Source organism: Polypterus senegalus, chromosome 1 (genome assembly GCF_016835505.1).
Source record: "Polypterus senegalus isolate Bchr_013 chromosome 1, ASM1683550v1, whole genome shotgun sequence".
NCBI classification, from domain to species: Eukaryota; Metazoa; Chordata; class Cladistia; order Polypteriformes; family Polypteridae; genus Polypterus; species Polypterus senegalus.
Window position 1 is genome coordinate 75,456,212 of NC_053154.1, and position 24,431 is coordinate 75,480,642.

A 24,431-nucleotide genomic window follows, 5' to 3' on the forward strand; every position below is an offset into this window, starting at 1 on the left:
ATTATGAGCTTAACTATAATATACAAATGTACGGAAATGGATTATATTCAAGATCTGAAACCTACAAATGCTACAGATACCATGAATGCAAAGGTAATAGTCCAAGGTTGCAGTTAAACACAAGGATTTGTAAATACATGCATTCTAGTAGGAAGGAGAAAGCAAAATCTACAGAAATGAAAACTGTGATAACTTCACACAATGATGTGGAATGTGAACCCGGATCACTGGCTCTGAGAGTTAGTGCTGCAAACCACTGTGCCACTAAGCTGCCCACAAAGGCTTGAGCATTCAAGTGGAATTTCCTGTGTGTGCCTTCACATGTTAAGTCTAACTTTGAGTGGCGCCCTCTCTCATTCTCATCAAACTCTACGCTGGTATCTGGAAAGTTGCTAGTTCAAATCCTGTTGCTGCCAGAAGAGATCCTAATAATAATAATTCATTTCGTGTATATGGCACTTTTCTCAGTACTCAGAGCACTACCACACAGGGAGGTCCTGTGACACAAACCCATGATCTCCTTACTGCAAGGCAGTAGCACTACCGCTGCACCACTATGTGGGGTCCTTGAGCACCTCCAGGGGTGCTGTACAATGGCTGACTCTGCACTCTGACCCCTAAAGCTAATCCCTTGGGGATTAATAAAGTAAATCAAAATGCAATCAAATTTATCCCATAAAAGAGTCACAATTGTACACATTTTGGATAACTCAACAAATTTGTATCCTCTTTTTAAGTTAACAGTAAGTATAATATTTCCAGGCCTTAAATATATAACATCACAATGCTGTGATCCTCGCAGAGTCAATGGAGGCTCTGATCAGAGCGCTTGAGAGACTGAGTGAGTAGTCTCAGTGTCTGGGCTTGCGAGGGTCCTGATAAAAACCAAGATCCAGGCCTTAAATGACCTCTTGGGCACAGCCATCAGCAGTGAGTCTGTTTGCAGAGTGAGTGTCAACCCTGTCGAGAGGTTTATTTACCTTGGCAGTGACATTCATTCTCATTCATGTCTCTGGTGACTCTTCCTATGAAGTCAGTAGACAGATTGGGAGAGCATGGGAGGTCATGAGGTCACTGGAAAGGAGTGTGTGGTGCTCCCGATATCTGTACAAAAACATGAAGGTCCAAGTCTTTTAGAGTCCTGGTGCTTCCCATCTTGCTATATGGTTGTGAGACATGGACGCTATCCAGTGACCTGAGATGAAGACTGGACTCCTTTGGTACTGTGTCTCTCCGGAGAATCCTTGGGTACCGTTGATTTGACTTTCTGTCGAATGAGCGGTTGTTCATGGAGTCCCGAATGAGGCACATTACCTGCATTGTGAGGGAGCGTCAGTTACAGCAATATGGCCATGTGGTGTGTTTCCCCGAGGGTGATCCAGCTCATAAGATCCTCATTGTTAGGGACCCGAGTGGCTGGACCAGACCACGTAACACCTGGCTGCGGCAGATAGAGGGTAATTTACGGAGGATGGGACTGGGCCTTGTGTCTGCCTGGGGGGGTTGCCAACCGGGATCCTGAGTTGTTTCTTCATGTAGTGGGTGCGGCAACGCACTGTACCAATGCATGCTCCCCAACTTGACTTGCTATATACAGTATATAAAATATATAGTATAGTAATTAATGCAGCTAAAATAAATATATGCTTACAAAGCTTTTACTATGTTGTTAATGAATAAATTCTGTTTTTAAATTTTTGATGGACTCACATTCTTAGTCTGGAGTGAGGATTTACCCTGCCTCATAATTTCTGCATTTTAAATTTAAAACAGACAAAAGGTTTGGCACTTTAAAACACATTCAAAGGTTTTTATTACTGTTCTGAGAGGAGAGGGCAAACTGCATCTAACAAGGATAGAAAAAGAAAGTAGGACCCAGATGCACAACTACATAAGCGGAGAAGAACATCAGAGTGGGTAGTTTGAGAAACGAACTCCTTGGAGCTCCTGAGTTGGCTTCTTCCTTAAATACACAACAGAACAAGATGACTCCAGAATGCCGGCCGTAATACACATCCAGTCACCTTCTGTCCAATGTCTGTGTTTTTGGTTTTTTTTTTAAAATGTCGCCTATTTTAATCATTTCTTTTTTTAAATCTTTTATATTTGCCAGTTTCCTCGTCTTTGAAAGTCAGCCTCTAAGGCCAGCATCCCGGAATAGTCTTCACTGTCGCGCATGACACTGGTGTGTGTATGGACAGGATTCACAGCGTTGCAAGAGAAAACTGTCCGTATTCAAGTCGAGAATCGAACTCTGGTCCCAGTAAAAAAAAATATTGTAATTCATTTAACTCAATATAACATAACGCATGCAGAAACACAAGTCTACTCGAACTTGCGGACGTAAAGCAGGGAATCTCCAACTGCGACTACACTGAATTTTCTAAATACTACTCTTCCCAGAAAGCATCGCGACGAAGACTGTAAATCTCGTTACAGTTGAGCGAGTTAAAGAAATGTTTTATTTTATTCTATTCAATTTACCACAAACAAATATTTTTCTAGCTGTGAAACTGTAAGCTTTTATGGAAGCTATTTAGAGATTAGAATATTAGTTAAATGTACATCGTTTAAAGGTGAAAGTTCAAGGGTTATCTCGGCCATGTGATGGCGTTTCTGACTGTTTGACATTAAAGGCTCCGGTACGGTTTTATTTTGTTTATGTGTTTCTGCTGCAGCCGTAAGCTTAGAAAAGTCTTATGTGTTACTTACCTTTTTCCATATGTGCTATTGTGATTTGAATTTTCCTTGCCGAGTTGAACATTTTTGCATTTCTGGATGTCGGGTTGTAAATACGAGTTAAAAAAAAAACACAGCGTCCAGCGTATTAGTCGATTCAGTAATCAGTCAAGTAACGTCAGTTATAAACAATTTAAACGCATTCGTCATTTGGTGTGTCTGTTGGTGCACTCATATGATCTCAATGACTACTTTGCGACCCCTGAATCGACCTTGTATGAGTGAGTGTCGGTCTGTGCGGCCATGGTTGGTTTATGCCTTGCTATATACGGGGCGTGCTATAGGAGTGGATTCCGATCCCCCCACCCCAAACTCTGAACAACATAATGGAGCTGAGAAAACAGTCCCTTAAAAAAAACGCTGAGCAGGGTTATCTGTTTATTTTTTTGTAGGGAATTTAAGGGAATTCATTTTTGTCCGGAGAAGTCATTTGCTCATTCACACGCGTCAAGGAGCCGTCTGTTCAATTACTTATATTGACTTAATTGCAATACATTATTTCATTTTGCATGAATTTGAATCAGATTCAAGAATAGAGTGACACCTAAGTTGATTGTCAGTTAAGATGCGTTGAACTAACAAGTTAATGTAACTTTGAGAGCGCGTATATTAAGTGACGATTCAAAAGGATAATCAGTGCCTGAAGTGGAATCAAATAATTCCCGGTAGTAAGTGATGCGCAGCGTTGTACATTTAACACAGTTTCTTAATACATAAAGGGGACAGTAGGTGGCCTACACCCGAATATTTGAGCGCGTTGTTGTCAACCAAAGGGGGTGGCACTCTTGGTGTTTCGAACGTGCTAATTGATTGGGTAATTGCGAAAGGTGACGGTGCGTTACCAGTTACTGCCTGTACTCCGCAGCTGAAACGAAAAAACCAAAGTCGGAATGCTGTGCCAGTCCACTTCAGACCTTGAATGAGAGAGTAAATTGTGGACTAGAGTGTTGAAATGTCCAGAATGGTGCATTTTTTTATGGTAGCAGGCCATTCATCCTAACAGGGTTACTAGATCTTTTATAAAATAACATAACAAAATTGTTCTTCTCCAGTCTGAATACTGAGTGAATTTGAAGCTGAGGTGACTATTTGAGCTTGACAAATCTTCCATGGACCAAACTACCAAATTACTTACCCCTGCCTTCTAAAGGAACGTGTTGCATGTTTTTTTAAGAGCTACTTGCTGATAAGAAACAGGTAAACATCGGTAAATGTTAAACATTGGTTGCCAGCGGTCAGTTATGGCCAGTGAAATCCACAGAATAAGTCATTGGCAAGTGATTGGGAGTGAAATCCGCAGATAATGGCAAGATTCTGATGGCAGCAGTAATGGGTACTTTCACATACTTGCACATTAGTGGTGTTCTCTAAACTAATATTACTACCTTGTGGTTTTAAATGTATTGGCAACCACAGGCTTGCATGCATGTTATGCACAAAGTATGGTCATCGTAGGTGGAGGGTAATGATTACCCAGGGCCCACAGAGACTGCTTAAGTATCGGACCCAGAAGTCTGTGCTACACCCCTGCACAAAAACTAGTGTGGTGAAATTTAAAATTACAAAAACTGCCTGTTTTCATGTTTATTGTTTTTATTTAGTTCTAGCTTTCAGATTATTTTCATTTTTCTTTTAGTTAACAAGGTGATTTTTGTTTTGTTAGCCTCATGTTTCATTTTACTTTTTCATTAAGGAAAAAGCCCGTTTTTATACAAGACTATTTGAAAAGGTTTATGCTCTTTTTTTATTTTCAGGCCATTTTTGTACGAGAGCTCACAGAGGTTTTACACCATTGTAGTCCTTATTGTTGACCTTGATATCAACTTGCAGATTGCTTATCAGGTTGTGGACATCCCTGCAGTTTGCACCAAAAATAAACCAAGATGTGTCATGCATTTTTTGTGGTCAGAAGGTTTTAAAGGAAATGAACTTTACAGCTCTTATATGCTCAGTATGGCAACAGTGCTTTGAAAGTAGACAGAGCTGATTTGAAGTGGTCACACATTTGTTGTAGAGGAAGAGGACCCAGAATGCAAATGAGGAGAAGCAGGAAGGTCCTAGTGCCTTGTTCTCACCAACAGAAGAATAACAAGCATGGAAAAATAGGAGAGGTTGTTGATTAGTAGCTAATGAAATAATGAAAGAAGTGGTGTACTGTTTATATAACTGGTTTTGCGTTCTGCCATAAACTCACTTTTCTAAATGCTGCTACTTCAAACACTTCAGAATTTCAAATGTTGAATTCATACTGTGTGTATGTTTTTTTTATTTCTGTGCACTATTGTATCACATTATGTAGATACAGTGAGCACGGAAAGTATTCAGACCCCCTTCAATTTTTCACTCTTTGTTATATTGCAGCCATTTGCTAAAATCATTTAAATTATTATTTTTCCTCATTAATGTACACACAGCACCCCATATTGACAGACAAATAAAAGAATTTGTGAAATTGTTGCAGATTTATTAAAAAAGAAAAACTGAAATATCACATGGTCCTAAGTATTCAGACCCGTTGCTCAGTATTTAGTAGAAGCACCCTTTTGAGCTAATACAGCCATGAGTCTTCTTGGGAAAGATGCAACAAGTTTTTCACACCTGGATTTGGGGATCCTCTGCCATTCCTCCTTGCAGATCCTCTCCAGTTCTGTCAGGTTAGATGGTAAATGTTGGTGGACAGCCATTTTTAGGTCTTTCCAGAGATGCTCAATTGGGTTTAAGTCAGGGCTCTGGCTGGGCCATTCAAGAACAGTCACAGAGTTGTTGTGAAGCCACTCCTTCGTTATTTTAGCTGTGTGCTTAGGGTCATTGTCTTGTTGGAAGGTAAACCTTCGGCCCAGTCTGCAGATTTATTAAAAAAGAAAAACTGAAATATCACATGGTCCTAAGTATTCAGACCCTTTGCTCAGTATTTATTAGAAGCACCCTTTTGAGCTAATACAGCCATGAGTCTTCTTGGCCACATTCATCTTTCCCTCGATTGCAACCAGTCATCCTGTCCCTGCAGCTGAAAACACCCCCACAGCATGATGCTGCCACCGCCATGCTTCACTGTGGGGACTGTATTGGACAAGTGATGAGCAGTGCCTGGTTGTCTCCACACACTGAGGAGAGGCAAGACACATGACAGCCTGCATGGAGTTTGCTAAAAGACACCTGAAGGACTCTGAGATGGTGAGAAATAAGATTCTCTGGTCTGATGAGACCAAGATAGAACTTTTTGGCCTTAGTTCTAAGCGGTATGTGTGGAGACAACCAGGGTCTGAATACTTAGGACCATGTGATATTTCAGTTTTTCTTTTTTAATAAATCTGCAACAATTTCAAAAAATCTTTTTTTTGTCTGTCAATATGGGGAGCTGTGTGTACATTAATGAGGAAAAAAAATAATTTAAATGATTTTAGCAAATGGCTGCAATATAACAAAGAGTGAAAAATTGAAGGGGGTCTGAATACTTTCCGTACCCACTACCCATACCCATATGTTTATAGTAGTAAATGGCACAGGGATGTTGGCCATTTGCTAGGCTTTAGACCTTTGTAATGTACAAATTTGATTTGGATTTCCAAGTCTCGCATTATTTCCTGTAGCAGTATGCACTTGTGACCTGTATGTTAATTTAGATAAGAATACCGTTTTGTAAGCCCACTCAGCCTCCCACAATAAAAATATTTATATAAATTGAGTAAGCCTCCCATATCTTCATATTTGCTCATGATTGAAGTTGCAATTTTATTTCATTTGTTCAATTAGTTGCTAAAAGAGGCATTTTTAATTAATGGAAAAACCGTTTTTATTTTATGGAATTACATTTTTGTAGTTTCTAGGTTATTCTATATAAATCAGTTTTAAGTGTTTAAAACTTATTATTATTGGAAGATTGTGCAGTATTTTGACCACTACTGCAGTATCACTTTGCATGAGCCCGGTGTATCCTTTCAAAGGGCTGTGCTGCTACGTGGCACCACTTGCTACATATCTTGGCCGGATTCGCCTGAATCTCACTGATGCCAGGAAACAGAAGACAGGAGAGGGTGTGTCAGAAGTAAGAGGGTATGTTTGTTGTGGTTCATTTTTGAGAGACTATCATGAAAAGGAAAAGAGAGAGAGAGTGTGTGGGTTGCTGTTTTTTTTTCTTTTCTTTAATTCTTTGTGTTTATTCATTGTTACAGTACGTTTGTTTGCAAGCCAGATAAGGATTAAAAATACTTTGAGGTTTGATATTATCTTTGCTGGCATCCCTTTCGTGGGATTGAGTTGTTTTGCACTCAGTTTATGAATTGTTGAAACATCAAAAGAAGACCTAAACATACACAAGTTTCTCCTTTATTCTTTTATCTGTCATCAGGTTTTAAATTAAAGAAACTATAGAGAGATGCGATTAAGTCAATTCCTGGCCATGGCTGCCAGGGTGGTTGTGCCGCATGGTTACCGTTATGGTACCAATCGTCCTTGGACAGTTGCTGCCCAGAAGATGAATCCATCAGGTAAAAGACGACGCAAGGTGCATTTGGAATCCATGTCCCCAGAAGACTGGACAATTTTGAAGGGAGACACAGTAAGTCGTCCTTTTTAATGGATAGTGCATAGAGTGCCAGATTCTTAAGGCTTTTCAGATGTACAGTGTGCATGTGTGTGTGATTTATATTTTCTTGGTTTACTTCTTTTAACATTGAAATTCCAAGCAAGAAATAAGTCATAGCAGTCAAAACTATAAACACTATAAAAGGGGGGGCTTAGTGTTCTCTATGGAATTTATATGCTCTTCCATGTGAGTACAGTTTTATGGAAAAAATATGCATTTTAGATAAAACTTGAATAGATTTTTTTTTAAAATTGTACAATATTTGCTATTTGTTGTTGAACTATACTGTAGTATACATGGTTTTATTTAGTTAATAAAATAAACCAAACTAATATTTGCGTCCATGCCCTTGAACTGAATTGAGCAGATTTTTTTCAGACAATCAAATAATTGAAGCTGAAATATACAAGAGGACGTTTAAATAATGCAGCAACGTGCACTACAGTGTAGTCCTCTGGTGGTCCAAGTTAGTCTTTCTAACATTATGTATGATTTTTATGGCCATGATTAAAACTGGACACATGAAACTAATTACATCCTGCATCCATCCAGTAATCTTCTTTTTTTTTTTTTCCATCCATCACTTTGTTGATGGACCTGGAGCCTGTCCTGACAGAACAGGGTGCATGGACGAAACCAACCCCCAGTATATCACAGGCCATATTCTTACACTCGCATGTACTGGGTAATGTTACATACCAGTGAGAGTGTGAAAGTAAAAGGATCTTTTCATTGCAGTCTATATTGAACATTTTAACAGTGTATATTTATTTAAGGAACACACTTGTCCACAGTGATTTATTTATTTGTAAATTTAAACATTAGGAATACTGATGAAGCTAGCTGAGGTTTACAGAGAATCAACCTTGTGGTATGCAGAGCAGTGCCTTTGACACCAGGCCACACTGCTTTGATTTTGAACATAATAGGATAAGTCAGTTGAGAAAATGGATGGATGGTATTCTGAAACCAATTTGAAATTAAGAGGGGCTTGGAGCCTGTTTTGGAAACATTGGTCCATTGCGGTACACTTACACATTCACATATCCACACTCACACAGGACCATGCAAAACCTATTCATTTTTGTATAGGGTTTTATTGTAATAAAATTGTTGTTCTTACACAGGTGGCAATCCTCTCTGGGAAGGACGCTGGTAAACAGGGAAAAGTCGGCCAAGTGATCAGAGCACGCAACTGGGTGATCATAGAAGGACTAAACACGGTAACATGAATAGTGGGCCCGGGATGTAAACTGATATATGCTGCATATGCATTATGAACTCAGATCCATCGTTTTATGAAAGTATCTTGGAAGCCATGACAGTTTAGCATTTTGTACTTAGACAGTTTACATTGTAGTTTTAAATAGGTCATTTGTTTTTAATTATTTGGTTATTAATTACATTGTTGAGATCATTTCACAAGCCCCTTTCCAGCATGTATTTATTTACAAGTGATTTTTATATTAACAAACTCAGTGCATCCTTTTCAATTTTCAATAATTACTTGTAGTTTTCTTCCTTTGTCTCATGGTGTCTTTTCATCTCCAGTCCTCCCACTTCACTCCTGGGAGGAACATTTGGTCTAGATGGCTAGTTTTTTTGTAAATATTTCTAGTTTGTGAGCATGAGTAAGCAATAATCATTCTTAACTCATGCTATCCAGGTGATCAATTTAAATAGTAAACATTTCAAAATTGCATTATTCACAATAATAAAGTCATAAGTCTGTTGCTAATAAAATTATACCCTGCAAGAAACTGAAGACTTTCTTGAACATGTACTTGGTTCTGCCATGAAGTTTCTTTTTGTTTCACTAGCATTTCCGTTACATTGGCAAGTCTGCAGACTACCGTGGAACTTACATTGCCAGTGAAGCTCCACTCATGGTTAAAGATGTTGCTCTAATTGATCCAGCAGATTGGTAAGCCCTTTGATGAGCTATATTTGAACTTTATGTATTTAAACATTTGTGTAACAAATCATCTTATGAAGAAGTTACTTTTGTGTGACTGCCTGCCTCTGGGCCTTGTAAATGCTCTTACCTTGTCGAGAGGTTTACTTACCTTGGCAGTGACATTCATGTCTCTGGTGACTCTTCCTATGAAGTCTGTAGATGTATTGGGAGAGCATGGGAGGTCATGAGGTCGCTGGAAAGGGGTGTGTGGCGCTCCTGATACCTATGCAGAAGGACGAAGGTCCAAGTCTTTAGAGTCCTGTCTTGCTATAAGGTCGAGAGACATGTACGCTATCTAGTGACCTGAGACGAAGACTGGGCTCTTTTGTTACTGTGTCTCTTGGTAGAATCCTTGGGTACCGCTGGTTGACTTTATGTGGAATAAGCAGTTGCTCATGGAGTCCTGAATAAGACACATTGCCTGCATTGTGAGGGATTGTCAGTTACGGCACTATGGCCATGTAGCATGATTCCCCGAGGGTGATCCGGCTCTTAAGATCCTCATTGTTGGCGATGCGAGTGGCTGGACCAGGCCAGCAGATCGAAGGTCATTTCCGGAGGGTGGAACTGGACTGTGTGTCTGCCTGGGGAGTTGCCAACCGGGATCCCGAGTTGTTTCATCATGTAGTGGGTGCGGCAACGCACTGTACCAGTGCATGCTCCCCAACTTAACTTGACTTGACTTGATGGTGGACATGCTATATTCTGAAACACGGTGGTCAGCAGGGCACTGACATGTTCCTCTAAGCTTTTGCTGCATAAGGATTGAGTGCCGGAAGATTTCTGTTACGAGGCTCAGTGCTTCAAACAAAAAAGGGAAAATCAGAATTTGTTTCTGTTAAAATAAAAATTAGAGTTAGTAAATATGTCTACAGAATAAGTAGACGTAAATGTGAATTCAGTGGAATCTTTATTGATACACCTGTTCAGTGTGTAGCTCTCAATTTAACCCCGGAGTAGTCTGAATTGTTAGACTTGAATGTATTATCTAGTTCCTGCAAATGTTTCATTCTTCATGCATTCTGCTTGCAATTCCACATTTTCCCTAAAATGCACCATTTGACCTAGATTTTTGAGTTATGCAGGCCACACAGGCAAACTGACATCGTCGTCTTGTTCGTGGAGCCATTTTAAGATGACGCTTGCTTTGTGACATGACATATCCTGCAGGAAGTATTCATTTGAAGAGGGCCAGCTGGGGCCATAAAGAGTAAACAATGCTTATGTGCCCTGTGTGCTGTATTTGTATTAAGATCCAAATGTGTTCCTAGAAAACCTTCCTTACATCTTTACACTACCACCATTAGTCTGTTCCATTTGTTAAACTGAAATAAACACGTTTAATTGTTGATAACATTTATTAGAGGCGCTCAGCAGCTTCCTAGCTCCGTCTCGCCCCCAAACACCCACACAAAAAAAAACCTCCCACCAGCCCCTCGCATAACCTCCGCCCCCCCTTCACCCGGAAGCACATACGCTGGGTTAAATAGTGCAGGTGAGATGTGATATATTAACACCATTGACACACAGCAGGATGAATCAGTTGATTACTGCTGTTTATAACTAACAGTCTGCATGTTCTAGCTGAAATTGAGGTTTGTCAGGCAAGGCAACACTTATTCTGATCTTCAGCTGTCAATTTTGGTGAGTAAATGCGCCCTGTAACCTCATCTTTCTGCTCGTAACTGTCAGGATTGGAACTTGGCATGGTTTATTCTGTTGCTGTAGTCTGACCTGTTGTGTATTCAGTGGTGCTTTTCTGCCCACCTCATTTGGGAAAAAAAAAAAAAGTTATTTAATTTTCCATTGGTAGATTGAACGAGTTGGGCCATTCTCCCTTAACATCTCTCGGTAACAAAGTGTTTGTGATAACAGATGTGCTGCTCACTGCTTTTTAGTTTATTATACAATTCTCTGTAAACTCAGAGAGTTGCATGTGAAAGTCCTCGAAGGGCAGCTGTTTTTGAGATTCTGTTACTGCTACGTGTGGCACCAACAATTATTCCAAGCTCAGAGTTGCCCATCTTGCCCATTCTGATGTTGGATCAACAGACAACTAATCCTCGTGAACATGTCTGCATGTTGTATATATTTTATTGCAAGAAGACCTAACAAATTAACCACTGAGTGTTTGTGGCGTCTGGCCAGAGAATAAGAAACGGTTCATTCTGAGCAAGAACACAGAGTTCAGCTGCTTCCTTATTTATGGTTTCTTGACACTTCAATAAGTCAGCCATTATCTCATCTATCTATGCATATCTTAATTACTTCATCTTTTTATTAATGTGCACTAGAGTTTGAAAGGGTCCTCTTTTGTGAAATTGGAAAGCTAGCCAAACTGGTTCTACTCTGTGGCACCATATCTGTTATTACTAACAATTAATGTGAAAAATTAATTCAGTTTGCAATACTGTTGTTGATTTCAGGAAGCCTACACAGGTAGAGTGGCGTTTTACTGAAGAGGGTGAAAAAGTGCGAGTTTCAGTGAGGACTGGTCGCATCATCCCTAAACCTGTCGTACAGCGGCGGGATGGTATCATACCAGAGCAATGGAAAGGTACATTTTTTACTTCCTAGCTGATAAAGTTCCAAAAAAATTTGATTTTTTCTACTTAAAAGAACTACTGTTTTAACAAAGTTAAAATTTAATTAATGGGGATAAACGTTACATTTAAGTTGCACAGTAGTCAGATTAGAGGAGCTTGACAGCATCTTCTGTAGTTGTTTTAAACAGAGGTTAAAGATGAAAATAGTGTCCTTTTTAATCATGTAACCGTGTGTGGTATCACTTATTCATTTGCTTTTTTTTTCCAATATGAGAGGAGCGGGTGGCCAGAGTCTCAGCAGCCTAACGCAGAATCCAGTCTACAGTAGAATGAGGTTTCAGTCCATGCACATTCAGGACTACATTACAGTCTCCTGGTGGCCTTACCTGCAGGCCTTTGGGGAAAACAAGTGGAACAGCACTCGGAGGCATTCCTTGTTAAAATCATTTTTTTGGAATGTCTGGAAAGTTATTCCCATTTTCTTTAGATATTCCACTGTATATTTTAGAATATTTTAATTAGTTGCTTTGGTTTTAACAATTCCCTGAATTTCACTAGTCTTCGCTTCCCATGATCTTTGCTTTTACTGGGAATTTTAGATCTATTATTTTACACCATTCATCCCTAAAAACATTTCATAAATAGTTTTCTAATCTTTCTTTTGTGTAACTGTTTTACTTTTAATAGAACATAACAAAAAAATCATAATTTTAGTCTTGTTTAATCCAGTTCAAAGTTGTGAGGGACCAGAGCTTGTCTAGCCAGCACAGGGCTTAAGACATCTCTTTATCAAGACCCACACCTTTGAAAATGCTGGGAGAATCCAAGTGCATGAAGGAAAAGGGCGGACTCCACACATATGGTGATAGTCCAACCCAGAATGCAGTGCTAACCATTATGCTGCCTGTCACTGAAAGATCTGATAAAGTTAGTAGATGCTTAGTGCACCGTGATATTGAAATGATGGTCTGCTTGTCAGTAATCAAACAGGTTAGCAAATGCAGTTTGTATTAGTTATATCTAACAAGAAGCTTATGTAAAAATCATTTTCTGCCTTATTAAAGTATTGTTTGTTGCTGACAAGGTTTATGTATTTCAGGTTGCAAATATGCACTTCAGTATTTTAAGATATGATAAGCACTGCTGTCTTCCTTATTGTCCTAGATGGGCCTAAAGATACTTCAACACCGGATGCACTAGATAAAACATACATCGCCTCATTAAAAACATTTGAGGAAGAAGTCATGGAGAAGATGGGCATCGTGGAGACTAGAAGACCTAGGAAAAGCTACTGGTATTAAAGTTCAGACTGTTGTGATTTGGTATCCATCTATAATGAGCTTGTGATGCCATGAGGATACATTTGCATCAAAAGCATATAAGAAGAGTGGCAATCTTACAGTGAACTTCTGCTGCTTTTAGCAAGTAAGTTGGCAGCCTAAGACTGGTCTTCGTTCACTGTGTACTGACCCCTCCATGCGATGTACATTTTACTCAGGCTTAAGACACAGAATGAGAAATTGCTTTATTATTCTGAGCCTGACTGAGATTGTCAGTTGTTCATCTTTTTTGTATAATTAATGTGAACATTCTGTCATATCATTACTAGAGTGTACAAAACATTCCTACCTGGGAGAAAAAAAGAATAATTAAATATTCTTGTTTTCCAAACGCATGTCCTTGTTGTGTTTCAGCTGCTGTTACACGATTGCTGTGCCACATCCCGAGACGTGCTGCTCACATTAACTAGTGAGGCTGATTTTTGCCCCATGGAGCTATGGGTATGTGCAGGAGTGGGCCTTGATCCGTGTACATACGCCATGATGCTGTAGGGTATGCCCCAACCCCAGTGACACATTCTGGAATTGGATTAAGAGGGCCGAGGAATTTTATGATTATCATTAAAACCTGTTGCAAATGTGCATGAACAAAAACCTGAACACAGTAGGATTTCAGTCCATAGTAATGAGGAGAAGAGTTGAATCTTTCATTGTCACTGGATGTCGCTTTATTTACTTCGGTCATGACTCAAATGAGTTAGAGAAGGGCAGTTTCAGTGTCCATCTACAGAGATTGAAGGAAATAAAATAGGTAAAAACAATGTCATGTTTCCAACCTGTTTGTTTATCATGGAAATAAGGATTTCTACACTCATTTACACTGTGTGCACAATTATTAGGCAAGTTGTATTTTTGAGGATTAATTTGAATATGGAACAAACACAGTGCTATCAGTCAATCCAAAATGTTAATAAACCTGAATGTTTCACAACGGAAATGTGAGTGTGAACATCATCAGGGGAATACATATGTGTGCACAATTATTAGGCAACTATTAGTATGCAGATTTATTATGCAACTAAAGGAAAAATGAAAATTTTCCCATCTCACTTGTTTATTTTCATCTGTTATAGTGAGAATAATAAACAAACACCTAAAAATTTACAAATAAACATCTCTGACATTTCAAAAAAAATCAATCAATCAATCAATGACCAATATAGCCACCCTTCTTTCCAATAACAGTCATAAGCCTTTCCATTCATGGAGTCTGTCAGTTTCTTGATCTGTTGATGATCAGCTTTTTGTGGAGCAGTGACTACAGCCTCCCAGACACTCTTCAGAGAGGTGTATTGTTTTTCTCCCCCGTAAATCTAGCGTTTAGAAGTGCCCACAAGTTCTCGATAGGGTTTAGGTCAGATGAGGAAGGGGCCATGTCATTATTCCTTCATCTTTAAGGCCTTTACTGGCTGGCCACGCAGTGAGAACTTCGATGCAAGTGATGGAGCATTGGCCTGCATAAAATCATGGTCTTTTCCTGTATCACTGTTTGAAGAAAGTGTCTTGAAAAACTGGCAGTAGGTTTGGGAGTTGATTTTGAGTTCATCTTCAATGCAAAAGGTCCAACTAGCTCATCTTTAAAAATACCAGCTCATACCAGTACCCCACCTCCACGTTGGAGTGGAGCTCTGTGCCCATTACTGATCCACAGGTCCATCCATCTGGTCCATCAAGAGTCACTCTCATCTCATCGGTCCATAAAACCTTTGAAAAAATCTGTCTTCAGATATTTCTTGGCCCAGTTTTGACGTTTCAACTTATGTTTCTTGTTCAGTGGTGGTTGGGTTTCAGCCCTCCTTACCTTGGCCATGTCTTTGAGCACTGAACACCTTGTACTTCTGGGCACTCCAGGTAGGTTGCAGCTCTGGAATATGAAAGTACTGGAGGATAATGGGTTCCTGGTAGCTTCACGTTTGATTCTTCTCAAATCTTTGGCAGCTAATTTGCGTCTTTTGTTCTCAACACGTTTCTTGCGACCCTGTTGACTATTTGCAACAAAATGTTTGATGGTTCTGTGATCACACACCAATATCTTAGCAATTCCAAAAGTGCTGCATCCCTCTGAAAGACTTTTTACAATTTTTGACTTTTCAGAGTCAGTTAAATCTCTTTTTTGGCCCATTTTGCCTGAGGAAAACTAGCTGCCTAATAATTCTGCACACCTTGATATAGGGTGTTGATCTCCTTAGGCCACACCCTCCCTCATTACACAAATACACATCACCTGACGTGCTTAAATCCAATAAGCATTCAAGTTAATACAGCTTGGAGTTGGAATATACGCATTAAAAATGATGATATGGTCAAAATACTCACTTGCCTAATAATTGTGCACACAGTGTATGGCTGGTGTAATGCGTTTAAGAAGTGTTTGAAGACCCTCAATTCCTGTGTAACTGATAATTAACTGGTTAAGTTTTGTAACCTAGGAATGGTAACTCGCTTTTATTTTGTTCTAAGCTGTTCACTCGTGGTGGTCAATTTTGTAACCTTGTCTTGTAACACTTAATCCCAAACAGTCTCCCACACAATGTTTACTCGATTATGTTGACATCTGCTGTAAGTCACTTTGGATAAAGGGATGTGCTAAGCAAATAAATGTAAATGTATGAGCCTTATTAGTTTACATTGTGGGATGGAGTCTGGGAAGAACCAATACAAAGACGCCATGTAAAGGTGTACTTGCCAGTCATGTGAGATGAAGCAGGTCCCTACTGTTTACTTGGCAGATGACACCCACTTACAGGAACTCTCTGTCCTCAGTTATTTTTAATTAATATCCATTGTTGTGTTTAACCTGATCAGTTAAATTTCATCTGTGAAGATGACTTTTTTGGCACTCCCCGGGTTTATTCTTACGCACAATTGAGTTACAATGTTATTGGATTATATCTTGTAATCCTGCTTTTTTTTTTGTAAAGTGCTATTTGAAAACACAATGCGAGTTCTTTACAAAGTAACAAATTTTATTTATCTAAAAGTAAAGAAGATTTGTAATAAGGTGGACATTCCAGATGCGTTTGGAACTTTGGCAAAATCAAACATTTTGATCATTAAAGTCATTCAAATGAGGCAGATTGAGATTATTTGGTTTTCGAATCTACTCCAGACAATACAGACCTATTATTTTATGTCTAATGTGTTCAATTTGAAAGCTGTGCTGTGGTTGTCAGTTGTTGCCTCCATTTCTGACTAATGACACAGGACCAATGTAAAATCCACAATTTCCCATCTAGAGAACATCAAGATAGGAGAAGGGCAAATTGCATTTCCAGATACTTGGCCATCTGTGACATTTCAGTCCATAACGGTGCTTCTGTTCCTTATTATGCCCATATTTTTCTTCCTCTTTCAACTTTCTGGGATATTCTTTGTTTTGCAAGCCACCAGAACTAGATTTCTCGGTGAAAAATGAGGATCAAAGAGCGGCAGCAGACTGCATTCAATTCCTAATTAAAATAATAATAATAAAAAAAAAATTAGAATAAAATCAAAATGTTAAACTAATCAGAATTTTTATTCAAACAAGTTTATTTGTAGTGTCATAATGACTACTATAAAAGTGAGCTGCAATATTTACAGCCTTGATTTTTAAGTATGATCGCATGGTTACTCCATTTGAGTTGGCTATTTAAACATTACTTCTGATAGCAATGTGTATCCACTAGATGGCAGTAATGTATCTGTCTGGGTCTCCGAATAGCTTGATGAATTCCAGAATATGCTGTCTTGCATTAGGGATGTGCTGCGACTCCCTGTGACTTTTTTCATGGATTAATCTCATTCAGAAGCTGGACAGACAGATCTTGGCAGCTGGTGCAGTGGTAGTGCTGCTACCATTACAGCTTCAAGGGCCTGAATTTGACTTTCGGTTTAGTAAGTAGAGAAAAGCCAAGCAAAATGACACCTTTTATTGGCTAACTAAAAGATTACAATATGTATGCTTTTGAGGCAACTCGGGCCCCTTCTTCAGGCAAGATGTAAGTGTAAGGCAGTATGGTGTTAAGACTTTGGCCTTCATACTTGGTAGGTTGTGGGTTTGAATTCTGCTACTGCCACTGTGTGATCATGAGCAAGTCGCGCCATCTGTCGGTGCTGTCACAGGGAAAAAAAGTGTTATCACTTGTATCTGAAATGTTGTAAGTCTCCTTGGATAAAGGTGTCAACTAAATAATAACTTGTTTGTATTTTCTGACACAGTCTGCGTGGTTTGTAGTGGAATGGCTTGCAACAGAGTGTGATGTGTTTGGGTTGACATGTACAAAGGAGAGATCATGGTCCTCCTCTGGAAAATTGTGTCCATTTCCTTGCAGGTAAGGGGTGAGCAGGAGTTCATTTACCTCAGGATTTGTTCACAGCTGAGGATGGACGTGATCAGGAGAGTAAGCAACAATTCAGTACAGCAGTTCTTGCCCAGGGTGGTTCAGATCACTCCTTACAACAAGAACTGATTGTCCAGATTGAGAGAAGCTCAGGCAGGTGGTTTGAATATGTACCTTGGAGCTTCTCTCTTGGAAGATATGTAAACCATAGACCACTGCCAGACTACCCAGGAAACAGGGAGGGACTGTATCTGTCGGGTGTCCTGGGGGCATCTGGGTAATCTGAAAGAAGTTGTGGGGGATGCTCAGCTCAGTGTGTTGCTGCCTTGATCTTTGTCTTAAAAAGAATAATGAAAGTTATGAATAATTGATAATAGCTGTTGGTGTGTTTGTGTGTGTCATCGACATGAAACTAAACTCGTTCAGGCCCAGCCAGCACTTGGATAGGAGACCTGCTGGAAGAGGTGTTGGTGGGGCCAACAGGGGTGTTTACCCTGTGGTCTGAATGTGGATCCCAATGCACCAGTACAGTGGTGGGCACACTGTGCTGTATAAATGGCGACATCCTCCGGATGAGGTGTAAAACCGAGGTCCTGACTCTCTCTGGTCATAAAAGATCCCTAAGAAAGATGGATAGACCTTTATTTGTGTCTAAGGGGAAATATGGCTTTTTACAAAAGAGTAGGGTGTTTCCTGATGTCCAGACTAAATTGCCCACCATGGCCTAGTCATTATGGCCCCCCTAATCATCCCCAGCATTTAATTGGCTATCTGTCGTTCACCACCTAGTAGCTAATGTGTGGCAAGCCTGCTGGCACAAACATGGCTGTCATTGCATCATCCAGGTGGATACTACATAGTAGTGGTGGCTGAAGTGGCTCCCCACCCAATGAAGCACTGTGAGTCGTGAGAAAAGAATTCTATAAATATAAAGAATTATTATTATTGAACCTCATTTGCTTACATTTATGAACCCATTTACCGAAAGTTAAAATTGTGGGGTCAGAGCTGAAGCAGGATCCAAAAGAGCCAGCCCATCGGTAGGGACGCTCACATGAGACTCATTCTTATTGGGAATTAAAGTTACCAAAGGGAAAAACGTACACTTAAGTGCCCAAGTTGAGATCTGAACCCAGGGCTCTAAGTGCCACGGCTCAGCATGACAAAAAAACTGTCACGTCTTAAATGTGCCCTTAGCCAGCTTAGCTAGTTAGAACGTCAAGAGCAACTAAATCGAATGACAGCAGCCTCAGTGCCACCATAAACGAACATTTTAGTGTTTTATCATGAAAACGTGCTCCGGTAAGTTCCAGGCTGTCACTTTTTTTCATTTCTTGTCATAGTTTGAAAAGGCAGACCATTTCTCACCTTCCTGCTGAAGATAAAGAATTCTGTCCAACAACACCAGTGTCTCAACTACTGGCGCTAGGAGCATAACCAGGCAGAAGTAAGCCACAACTTTCCCTTGCTGTGCCAGCATGTCCTCTACAGCTAATAAGTCCAGAGGCAGATCAGCCGGAAGTCCAAGTCGCTTCAAACCAACACGAGCATAGCTGTCATGGAGAAGGAGATGGTGTTAGTAAAACCAGCTTAATGATTACCAGAATCAATGCCATGTTATTTAAACCACTACAGTATTAGTAAACCTTCACTGAATGACCTTGTAACTGTAAAGGAAGATAACAGTGGGAACAGGATGAGCTTTGGCATTAAATGAGGGCCCAGCAGACAAAGCTATTCACCAGCCTGTTTCTGTTGCCATATTAGAGAAGGAAAGATCTCAAAGCTTGTAAAACACGTTTAAAGGTCTTGTATTTATTGTTCAAAAAGGGCTGTTCTCCTTTGTTCTCTACGTATCACTTGGTAATTGCACTGTAGGATCTGGTAATGCCACTAAAAAATGACTAATATTGGCAAACCGGCCAGGTGTAAAATTCACTTAACAAAAGGACCCTGAAACCTGATTAATCTAGCTTGGGGTGGCGTGTGCAAGTCAGACTCATCATCCTTGGACGGGATGCCAGTCCACTGCAGTGTCCTTGTATGCACTCCTTCACACAGGGCCAGCTTAGAACTGGCAATTAACCTGACATGGATACGGGGAGAAAAGCCACACAGACACTGGGAGAAACTGGCACAGAAATCAAACCAAAGACCTGGGAGGCAGTGGTGCTAATCCACTTTGCCGCCATGCCTCCCTAGAGTCATTTTATACACTTAACGATAAATCAGAAAACACTGCGGCCCTCAGGGACTGTCAACATTAAATAACTTGTGTGCATACAGTATCAGTCAAAAGTCTGGGCACACCCAGAAACGTTAAGGTTTTTGATAGAAATTGACACCGTTTTCTCAAGTTATAATTAAACTGATGTAAACAGAACAGGCATTGCCAAGACAAAACTAGTGATTTATATAACTATTACTGTCTGAAATTACTGATTTTTTTATTTATTATTCACATAAAGCCCACTTTAAGCAGCCATTCCTTCAGTGTTCTAATGGTCAACTCCCTCAGCTTATCCTTAATCAGTAAGGTTTACATGCAAATTGGTTATTAGAGAAACCTTTGTAACCACACTAGCAGCGCTGTAACCTGTTACTCTGTTCACTTTGATTGCAAAGTCCTGGCATTCTTAAAAGTTCATGTCTGGTTTGAAAAATGGCCAAAATGAAACAGCTTTCTCAAGAAACATGTCAGTCTGTTTTCTGGCAGAATTAAGGTTATTCATTCTGAATTTCACACAAAGGTTTCTGTTACTGTTTTGAGAGAAGACGGCAAACAGTATCTAGCCAGTCCATAAAAGGAAAAAGGAAAGGCCCAGATCCACAACTGCATAAACGGGGGTAGTTTGAGAAACAAACCCCTTACAGGTCCTCAGTTGGCTTCTTCATTATATACATGCTAAATACCAGTGTTGTCTGCAACAAGGAAAAGATAACTCTGGGATGTGGACCATAACAGGCTTTTCCTTCCACTCATCTTCCATGTCTGTGTTCTTTTGTCCATTTTAATCCTGTTTTTATTTGCCAGTTTTAGATCTTGCCTTTTCTTTGAAACTCTGTCTCAAAGGCCAACATCCCATAATCATCTCTTCTCTGTTGAAAATGACGAAGGTATTTAACTGAGGACATGTAAGGTGTTGGTTTCTGCTTATGAAATATTCTTCCTCATATAATACATTTTATTTCCTCTTCTTATTTGCCACGGCTTGTTTTTTCTTTTTATGTTTTATACTGTATATTACACATTATTGCTGCTTTCACTATTATACTATAACAAAGTATTTCTTGGGCTCTGGCATAAAAACTTCTGAAAAGGGTCTTTGTTTCCTGAGATTTCTAACTAAAAGAGAGCAAAGCTTCTAGCTGGACACTCAGTGAGTTACTGCATCAGAAAAATATATTATTTTAAAGATAATAATGTGTTATTACAGCGCACCCTGGACTCCCACAGCAGCCAATCAGCTCACTCAGCCTCCAACAGCACAAGCAGAAGATAATGGTGGAACCACCAAGAGCACCTTAGCTCAACAAAGAAGACCGGGTGGGGGTGAGGGTCCTCACTACAACAGCAGTATTCATCCTGACGAACATCAAATGCGGGTTTTCCTGGCAGAACTGGCAGTGAATGGCACACTCAATGATTCTTTAATAGAAGCTAAGTACCAGATATTTAGTTGTGTTGTGGTTGTTTTGTTGCCATTGTGGTTTTGTGTGGTTCTCTGCATTAAACTTTGTCTATACATTGAATAATTGCTCCCCACCAGACACAGCCTCCTTCAACCCTGAAATGGTATAAGCAGGTTAAAAAACAAATGGTGTGCGGGAGCGTGCCCTGTGCCTGAATTGCAGCATGTTTAGACTTTGCTCCTGCCTTTCACCCAATGCTGCCAGATTAGGATACATTTACAGGGAACATTTAAAAACTGGTAAAAAGGTGGAAACTAATAGAGATTATATCCTAAACTTCAAGACCAGAGCCCTCATGTCACTAAGAAAAGAAAATACATAGTCGCCTATACAATCAATTAGGTGATTAACACCATCCAGTGGCCAACTTAAATCTGGCTTTCTGTGCATCTCTGTGGTATGTGTATTAATAAAATTTGCTCGTATATAACTAGCCTACTTATATGTATGTGTGTGTGTGTGTGTATGTATGTGTGTATATACGTATATATACACACACACATATTATATACAGTGCATCCGGAAAGTATTCACAGCGCATCACTTTTTCCACATTTTATATTACAGCCTTATTCCAAAATGGATTAAATTGATTTTCTTCCTCAGAATTCTACACATAACACCCCATAATGACAACGTGAAAAAAGTTTACTTGAGGTTTTTGCAAATTTATTAAAAATAAAAAAACTGAGAAAGCACATGTACATAAGTATTCACAGCCTTTGCCATGAAGCTCAAAATTGAGCTCAGGTGCGTCCTGTTTCCCCTGATCATCCTTGAGATGTTTAATTGAAGTCCACCTGTGGTAAATTCAGTTGATTGGACATGATTTGGAAAGGCACACACCTGTCTATATAAGGTCCCACAGTTGGCAATTCATGTCAGAGCACAAACCAAGCATGAAGTCAAAGGAATTGTCTCGAGGCACAAATCTGGGGAAGGTTACAGAAAAATTTCTGCTGCTTTGAAGGTCCCAATGAGCACAGTGGCCTCCGTCATCCGTAAGTGGAAAAAGTTCGAAACCACCAGGACTCTTCCTAGAGCTGGCCGGCCATCTAAACTGAGTGATCGGGGGAGAAGGGCCTTAGTCAGGGAGGTGACCAAGAACCCAATGGTCACTCTGTCAGAGCTCCAGAGGTCCTCTGTGGAGAGAGGAGAACCTTCCAGAAGGACAACCATCTCTGCAGCAATCCACCAATCAGGCCTGTATGGTAGAGTGGCCAGATGGAAGCCACTCCTTAATAAAAGGCACATGGCAGCCCACCTGGAGTTTGCCAAAAGACACCTGAAGGACTCTCAGACCATGAGAAACAAAATTCTCTGGTCTGATGAGACAAAGATTGAACTTTTTGGTGTGAATGCCAGGTGTCACATTTGGAGGAAACCAGGCACTTCTCATCACCAGGCCAATACCATCCCTACAGTGAAGTATGGTGGTGGCAGCATCATGCTGTGGGGATGTTTTTCAGCGGCAGGAACTGGGAGATTAGTCAGGATAAAGGGAAAGATGACTGCAGCAAAGTACAGAGACATCCTGGATGAAAACCTGCTCCAGAGCGCTTTTGACCTCAGACTGGGGCGACGGTTCATCTTCCAGCAGGACAACGACCCTAAGCACACAGCCAAGATATCAAAGGAGTGGCTTCAGGACAACTCTGTGAATGTCCTTGAGTGGCCCAGCCAGAGCCCAGACTTGAATCTGATTGAACATCTCTGGAGAGATCTTAGAATGGCTGTGCACCGACACTTCCCATCCAACCTGATGGAGCTTGAGAGGTGCTGCAAAGAGGAATGGGTGAAACTGGCCAAGGATAGGCGTGCCAAGCTTGTGGCATCATATTCAAAAAGACTTGAGGCAGTAATTGCTGCCAAAAGTGCATCAACAAAGTATTGAGCAAAGGCTGTGAATACTTGTGATTTCTCAGTTTTTTTTATTTTTAATAAATTTACAAAAACCTCAAGTAAACTTTTTTTTCACGTTGTCATTATGGGGTGTTGGGTGTAGAATTCTGAGGAAAAAAATGAATTTAATCCATTTTGGAATAAGGCTGTAACATAACAAAATGTGGAAAAAGTGATGCGCTGTGAATACTTTCTAGATGCACTGCATATACATACACACATATACATACATATATACACATACATATATATATATTTACTAGCTATCCCCCTTGACTCCGCCCGCTTAATAGTGAATAGTCAATAAACAAACAGGTATCAGTAGCAAAGCAGAGGCAAGGTACACTGAAAAACACCGAGGTAGACCGACTCAAACAGAGGCTGGTGTGTGAGTAAGGAGGGCCCTGCCTGGCTCCCTACTCCTGACGTCACACTTCCCCCCTCACCTCAGCCCGCAGCCTCTGTCTCGGATTAGTGTGAATATATTGCTCCTGCAAGCAAACTATGATTCTTAGCACAATGAGAGAAGTCGCAAAAATCAACCAAAATGGTAGTTCTGTTGTGAAAAGCAGACAGATAGACAGAAATTGGATTTTATACAGGTGCCGGTCATAAAATTAGAATATCATGACAAAGTTGATTTATTTCAGTAATTCCATTCAAAAATTGAAACTTGTATATTAGATTCATTCAGTACACACAGACTGATGTATTTAAAATGTTTATTTCTTTTAATTTTGATGATTATAACTGACAACTAATGAAAGTCCCAATTTCAGTATCTCGGAAAATTAGAATATCAATTAAGACCAATGCAAAAAAAGGATTTTTAGAAATTTTGGCCAACTGAAAGGTATGAACATGAAAAGTATGAGCATGTACAGCACTCAATATTTAATTGGGGCTCCTTTGGCCTGGATTACTGCAGCAATGCGGCGTGGCATGGAGTCGATCAGTCTGTTGCACTGCTCAGGTGTTATGAGAGCCCATGTTGCTCTGATAGTGGCCTTCAGCTCTTCTGAATTGTTGGGTCTGGCTTATTGCATCTTCCTCTTAGATCAGGCGTGTTTGCTGGCCAATCAAGAACAGGGATACCATGGTCCTTAAACCAGGTACTGGTAGCTTTGGCACTGTGTGCAGGTGCCAGGTCCTGTTGGAAAATGAAATCTGCATCTCCATAAAGTCCATAATGTCAGCAGCAGGAAGCATGAAGTGCTCTAAAACTTCTTGGTAGACTGCTGTGTTGACCTTGGACCTCAGAAAACACAATGGACCAACACCAGCAGATGACATGGCACCCCAAACCATCACTGACTGTAGAAACCTTACACTGGACCTCAAGCAACG

General features: G+C 40.1%; 2 protein-coding genes across 5 annotated transcripts in view; one reads left to right on the forward strand and one right to left on the reverse strand.

Annotated features, from left to right (window-relative positions):
- The first annotated feature begins 2,577 nt into the window (after positions 1 to 2,577).
- mrpl24 (mitochondrial ribosomal protein L24) lies at positions 2,578 to 13,502 on the forward strand. Its single transcript, XM_039750948.1, has 6 exons — positions 2,578 to 2,642; positions 7,088 to 7,297; positions 8,452 to 8,547; positions 9,145 to 9,248; positions 11,708 to 11,838; positions 12,992 to 13,502. The coding sequence occupies exons 2-6, from the start codon at positions 7,115 to 7,117 to the stop codon at positions 13,126 to 13,128; spliced, it is 651 nt and encodes a 216-aa protein (XP_039606882.1). The 5' UTR covers positions 2,578 to 2,642; positions 7,088 to 7,114; the 3' UTR covers positions 13,129 to 13,502.
- Positions 13,503 to 16,173: 2,671 nt separating this feature from the next.
- The window catches only part of rrnad1 (ribosomal RNA adenine dimethylase domain containing 1), a 43,867-nt gene continuing 35,609 nt past the window's right edge, over positions 16,174 to 24,431 (reverse strand). For 3 of the 4 annotated variants that reach the window (XM_039750957.1, XM_039750963.1, XM_039750982.1), the window contains 2 exons: positions 18,858 to 19,042; positions 16,174 to 16,616 (listed from right to left, as the gene is read on the reverse strand). In XM_039750957.1, coding sequence (XP_039606891.1) covers positions 16,519 to 16,616; positions 18,858 to 19,042 — 283 coding nt within the window. In that variant the 3' untranslated portion in view covers positions 16,174 to 16,518. The remainder of the gene's footprint in view (positions 16,617 to 18,857; positions 19,043 to 24,431) is intronic. The other variant, XM_039750971.1, reaches the window with a different exon arrangement.